The 6929-nt window shown below is 42.1% G+C and overlaps 1 protein-coding gene across 15 annotated transcripts in view; it reads right to left on the reverse strand.

Moving 5' to 3' along the window:
* Syne1 (spectrin repeat containing nuclear envelope protein 1) overlaps positions 1 to 6929 on the reverse strand; it is a 506592-nt gene that overhangs the window by 98654 nt on the left and 401009 nt on the right. For all 15 annotated transcript variants that reach the window (XM_031352591.1, XM_031352581.1, XM_031352598.1 and 12 more), the window contains 3 exons: positions 5246 to 5395; positions 4114 to 4290; positions 3418 to 3573 (listed from right to left, as the gene is read on the reverse strand). In XM_031352591.1, coding sequence (XP_031208451.1) covers positions 3418 to 3573; positions 4114 to 4290; positions 5246 to 5395 — 483 coding nt within the window. The remainder of the gene's footprint in view (positions 1 to 3417; positions 3574 to 4113; positions 4291 to 5245; positions 5396 to 6929) is intronic.

Raw genomic sequence — 6929 nt, forward strand, 5'->3', positions numbered from 1 at the left:
ACAGCACACGCACACACACACATGCGCACACACGCACACACAAACATGCACACACACGTGCATGCACACGTACATGCACACATGCTCACACACACACAAAGGCACTCACAAACACACACTCACACACACACGTGCACACACACGTATGCACACGTACATGCACACGTACATAAACACAAAGGCACTCACACACACGCACACACACACACAGGCACTCACGCACACATACAAGCACATGTACTGTAAAATAAATCTTTGTTCGAAGGAAGAGAAAACAAGAGACTAAAGGAAAGACAAGAGAAGGTGTAATATGAATGTAGAGACAGAATCAAACACTAAGGAGAAGAATGCCAATAAGCAACCTTTCAGTAGTGAAGTGACCCTGACCATCATGAGACCGTGAAACACTCATCTTGTTGACATTAACATTTAGGGGTTGCCTTTTAAAATTAATGGAAATATTTTAACTCCGAGGACTCACTCAGCAAAACTATCATTTTTCATCCTTAAAAGTGAATTTTTGAAAAGCTGGCTTACTTCTCAGATTTTAGAATTTATGGCCTAAATTGGAAGAATCTCTGGCCTCCAAGCAGACATGAAACCCAGCAGATGATGGGCAAGTTTGGTGTCCAGTCCTTTTTACATTCATCTTCTGATGGGAGACATTCAAACAAAATGTTATTTAAAAGTGTTTATCACTGGACACAGTGGGTGTACTCAGGTAATTCCAGAACTTGGGAGGCAGAGTCAAGAGGATCATGAGTTCAAGGTAAGCCTTGGCTACATACTGAATTTGGAAGCCATCTTGGACTACATGAGAATTTCTCTTTAAAAGCAAAATGAACAAACAAAAATCTAATAGTTTCAGACAGGTTCAAATCCAAAACTAGAACCTTTCTTGGACCACCACGTAGTCTTCCTCTTCTGAACTATAAGGTTTCCTGTGAGGGCTTAAAGAGGATAAGATCCCCATTACATGTGTCCTTAACAGAAATCAGGCTGCTTAAAGGGGAAATTATCACTGTTTGAAATTCAAAGATGGAACAGTGAGATTGAAGGAAGGAGTTTCCCTGTAGGGAAACATCTCACGGGAGCCGCCTTCTTCTGAGACACCATGGGAGAAGATCTGGAGTTCATGCCATGGACAGAGGCATATGCAGGCTCCTTCCAAAAAAGAGACAGATCTGGTTGGCCACCTAGAGCAAATTTAGGCTTGCTTTTATTTAAATAGTATTTACTTATTGTTTTTGAAAGTCTCATGTAGCCCAGGCTGGCCTTGATATCATTATGTAGCCAAGGATGACTCTGAACTTCTGAGATTACGGGCATGCATTACCACAGCTGGTTTCAGAGTTCTAAGGATCAAATCCCGGGCATGATATTTTTTAAAAGATTTATTTATTTACTTTATATGTATGAGTACACTGTAGCTATACTGATGGTTGTGAGCCTTCATGGGGTTGTTGGGAATTGAATTTAGGACCTCTGCTCGTTCTGGTCAACCTTGCTCGCTCTGGAGGGCCCTGTTCACTCCTTCCCTGCTCGCTCTGGCCCAAAGATTTGTTGATTATTATAAATAAGTAGACAGTAGCTGTCTTCAGACGCACCAGAGGAAGGCGTCAGATCTCATTACGGATGGTTATGAGCCACCATGTGGCTGCTGGGATTTGAACTCAGGACCTTCTGAAGAACAGTCAGTGCTCTTATCCATTGAGCCATCTCGCAGACCCCCAGGGCATGATTTTTAAAGTAATTATTAGCATAATCTTAGGTGTCAAAAAATTTCCTGGGAGTACCAAGTAATCGCCAAGGAAATACTGAACTACTGCGTATCCCTGTCGCTGGCAAGCACCTGTAACCTGGCAACCTGCCTGAACCCCAGACCTTCATCACTAAAGGGATGAACAGCCAGCATGAGCTTTCTGCTGTGACACAGCAGGAACATTGTCACCTACAAAACTCCTATGCCGGGGTAGAACAGGATTTGAATGAAGGCGCCATGGTAATAGCAAATTCAGGACCGTTTTAAGGCAGTGGCCAAGCCAAAGCAAGGTTTAACTAGTTGACAGCATCAAAACGCACTTAAGACATTAAAGAACTCTCATAAGCAAATGCAGCTAGCAGGTGCTTCAATCTTATTGAATAAATTGAATGAAGCATTATAAAGATAACTAAGGGTAATTCAGGCTGATCTCTATGAGTTCAAAGCCAGACTGGTCTACCTAGCAAGTTCCAGGTCAGTTTGGGACTGCACAGTGAGTACCTGTCTAAAATATATAAATAAAAACATAACTAAAGCCGGGCAGTGGTGGGGCACTCCTTTAATCCCAGCACTTGGGAGGCAGAGGCAGGCAGATTTCTGAGTTCGAGGCCAGCCTGGTCTACAGAGTGAGTTCCAGAATAGCCAGGGCTACACAGATGATTATGGATGGAGCATAAAAATAACATTAAGAAATTGTTCATTTTTGAGGTCTATTATGGTGACATAAACTATTTCTCAAAGATTATGTGAATAGTATATAGGAACAAAATGATACCGTGTGGGATGTTCACTGACATCTTGTTTGTGCAAAGTGGTTGCATGTGTGTGTGCATGAATGTGTGGTTGCACAAGTATGTACACGTGCAAGGATGTGAGGGTTAGAAGTTAATATCCAGTTTCTTCTTGATTTTCCTCTATCCTATATAGTGAGTCCGGTCCCTCACTTGACTCCAGAGTCTGCTTCTTCATTAACTCTAGCCAAGCACCTTGCTCTGGAGATCCCTGACTCCATCTCCTGAGGGCTAGCATTACAGATGGGCCATCACACCCAACCTGATTTCACATGGGTTCTGGGAAGCCCAACTGGACCCTCACATTTGCACAGCAAGCGCTTTACCTTGTGGGCTATGTTCTCGGTCCCTATATTGACATCTTTAAAGAAAAAAATTTGGGCAACTGTACAAATATATCTAAACTATTTTAAGTATTGGGTCTCATTATCAATGTAAGGCAGCATCTTTACCTACTAAGGTGTGTATCTGATCCTTTCTGTAATCTCAAAACTTTAAAAACAGGAGATGAAGACTTGAATTGGGAAAGAACAAAACCAACCAAGTAAACAAACAAAAAGCCTAACAAGATATTATAGTACATAACTGTACTCAGTACTAAGAAGACTGAGGCAGGAGGGCTCCAGGTTTAAAATCCACACTGGCTATAAAATAAGACTCTACTTCAAAGTCAAAATCCACACTGGCTATAAAGTAAGACTCTACTTCAAAGTCAAATATTAATGACCAAACTACCTGATCAGCTGTGTCATGAAAGACATTTATATCAGCAGGTGCAGTTATTACAAAGAGTCGGCTCCGAACCCCTGGAACCAGTGAGGTCTGAGCGTGAAGTGGCTCCCGTGTGCCACCTGGGCGCATTACCTGACAGTCCTTCAGCACATTCTGAACAGAATTCTGATCACCAATGGGATGCTGCTCTTTTAGCTTCCTCTCCTGCTTTGCAAACCAAGCTTTCAGAGACTGTACGCTGTTTTCATACTCTGACCACGACTCCAACAAGCCTTCCAACATCTGGATCTAAACAAACAGAAGGATGCAAAAAATTAAAAATGTTGGCTTGAAAAATCAAATCATTGGCACAAAAATTATCCTCTACAGTTTCCTGTGAGGTAAGAGTTCTTGGGACGCAGTGGGGGTGTGGGACGGCCTCTCCTGAAAGGGTATTGCATACTTGCATGAGAATGGCCTTGCAAAGAGTCCTACACAGTAAAATTAAAATGTGAAAATGAAATTCTTGGAATACAGTCTGTTGCATAAATAAACTCAGAAAATGAGGTTTACAAAATGTCAGCTGATGGCTGATATAGGTAAGGAAGAAAGTAAAAGGGAAGAGGAATGTTTTTAAAAAAAAAAAATCAGACTCATGAAATGCACAGAGGAGGGAGGCTTCGGAAGAGGACCAAGGGGACTTAAGATGACCAGAGCTAGGACACCTTCAGGGGCTGTGGGAAGCTCCGTCGAGCTTCATCTCGCTGCACCACTGGTCAAATGGTTTCCTGCCAGCCTGAGCCTGCTCTCCGGGTCCTCATCAGGATCAGGACAGGCTATCCAGCTCACCTTCTCACCCACTCGACCCTGCAAGAGCTGCCAGCTTTTATTCATTGCTCCCAGCTGCTCAGCAAAATCTGTCTTGTCACTGCGCTTGCTCTCCACATCCTGACTACTGATCTGGAGCACTGACTGGTTCACGAAGTCTGCCGTCAGCTGCTTGCAGTTCAGGTCTATCTTGAAACCCTGAGAGAGAGGCGAGAGAGTCAGACGAGAAGACACTTCAGGGTGCAAAAGGCTTATCACCAGGAGTTGGAAAGCCTTGAGAACCTGCAGGTGACTGCTAGCACTCCTATGACACAAGCTGTTGTTCTTTATGTGACCTGACATGAGAGTGGCTCGACTAGGTATTCATGTATGTTTATAAAATTGCACAAAGGGCTGTAGACAGGACTTAGAGGTTAAGAGCACTGGCTGTTCTTCTAAAGGTCTGAGTTCAGTTCCCAGCAACCATGTGGTGGCTCACAACCATCTGTAATGGGGTCTGATGCTATCTTTTGGCTGTATATGTAATAAACAAATAAGTCTTAAAAATAAAACTATACAAATATAAATAGTAGATCTAATATAAATAACATGTATGATATGTAGACATAGGTGAATAATTATTTTTTAATGTGTTATAGTTTGAGTGCATAACGTCCTTCTTCTCTCCAGGTGTTTGGAGCACTTGGTCCCCAGTTCTGGATGTTCTCTGCAAAGGTTATTGAAACCTTAAAACAGTAGAGCTCACTGGAGGGCCTGGAGGAAGTATATGACCAGGAGCAGGCTTTGAGGGTGGACAGCCTGGCCCCACTTTCTGTTCTCTATCTCTGCTTCCTGTGTGCAGATGGAATGAGGTTTGCTAGCCTCATGTTCCTGTTGCCAGGCACTTGCATTACAAACTGCATCCCCACTGGAATTATTAGCAGGAACAAGCCCTTTCCTTCCTAAGATGCTATTGTCAGGGTATTTTATTGCATTAAGACAAAAAAACGAACACACTGCATCTGGACTTAGTATTTCCAAGTGCTTGCTTTTGAATGTCTGACTGTGTACTGTGCAGGGTCTATACATTCAAAGCCCTGGTTTGAGTTTCTGAACTCCTTCACATAAAGGTCTAAGCAGATGGAAACAGAAATCTCAAAAAAGTGTCCACTACCTTGTATTTCTGAAGGTATTCATGGATTGCCTTGTAACCGATGGCATTTTTAATGTCCTCTTCATCCTTCAGGATGACACTTTCCATGAGTGAGATCCAACTCATGACCTCAGAAATGGCATGGCGGGAAGGCAGCTTATCCATCTGGAGCTGTGAAGAGGAGGTAGGATGGGTCTAAAACATTCTGGTTCAGATGCAACTCCTCTTAACAGCATGGGCCTCAACCTCCCTAACACAGTGATGTTCTAATACAGTTCCTGGTGTGGTGGTGACCGTCTTCCATAAACCTATTTTTTTCTGCTATTTCATAATTGTAACTTTACTACTGATACGGATTATAATGGAAATGTCTGTATTTTCCAATGGCCTGAGGTGACCCCTGTGAAAGGGTTGTTTGAATCCCCCCCAAAAGAGGTCATGACCTAGAGTGGGAACAGCTGTGTTAACGGAAGAACCCTATGTAGATTTCTACTAACACACCAAGAGAAATAATGGCCCTTTATAATTTTCAGATCTCTGAAGCTTGAAACCTCAGGCAAACAAAATAATACTAGTCACCAAATGCTCCCTCACTCGGCATCTCATACCATAAACATTGCATAAATATTAACTAATTAATCAACACACCAGCAAGAGAACATATTCTTACTTTACAGCTAGTTTTACGGGTTTGGAAAAAAAACGTAACTACAAAACATTCAACAGATGTATTTTGTTAATTATCTTGTAAAATCTCTGTGTATTGTGACTCGGGAAAGCTAACAGAAAGAAAGGAAAACAGAACACAGCAGGCATGCTCTCATTCTCTCTGCTCTTTGGCACTCTAACATTTATCCCTGAAAGCCAATTTCTGCAGTCTTTAAGATATGCTCAGAATTCTGAATTTTACTTCATATGTCAAGCAATTATGCTCATCATGATTACAGTGATTCCCAGAAACAAAGCAATCATTTAAATCTGTAGAAATATAAATTGCCTGGTTGTGTGGCTGGTCATGCCTAGAACCCTGGCCCTTTCAAAGGCTGAGGCAGGAGGATCACCACAAACTCAAGACCACCGGGGGCTAAGAGGTTGAGACCCTGTACCAAATATATATAAAATTAAATACATATGACCTAATTCTACGAGGCTCTGAAAGGAGAGAAAGATGGGATTGGTGGGATTGTTCCACATTCCAACGAATATACAGCTATTGAAGAGAAACAGCATGTGTACTAAAAACATCTATCATACCTGGTCCACAGTGATGAATGTTAAAGAGACAAAAGATTGAAGTGTTCTAGAGCTCTGGGAAAGTTAGACTTGTTACTCATTAGAATATAGTCATGAGCTGAATAACAATGTCCCCTGTGGTGCCCCAAATACAATGGAGGTCCCATAATGTTATCATAAGCTAAGGAGCCTGTGCTGATCTCTCAGTTTGTACTGACGTTTGAACAATGGCAAAATAGACCAAGGACCTATTTATCAGAACATATCCCTTCTGTAAATGATGTGTGAATGCTCTTATATTGAGCAAAATCCAGTTTCCTCCTTGAATATAAGATGGCAGGACTTTTAGAGATGTTATAGATTTTCATGTTTTTAAGAAGTGCCTGGGTTTGCCCCATGAAATGTCAGTTTAAACAGGGTCAATGTTTTCAAGTCAAGTTTCCAACACACACACTTACACGGGGGGGGGGGG

The sequence above is a fragment of the Mastomys coucha genome, unplaced genomic scaffold, assembly GCF_008632895.1.
Source record: "Mastomys coucha isolate ucsf_1 unplaced genomic scaffold, UCSF_Mcou_1 pScaffold5, whole genome shotgun sequence".
Taxonomy (NCBI): Eukaryota; Metazoa; Chordata; class Mammalia; order Rodentia; family Muridae; genus Mastomys; species Mastomys coucha.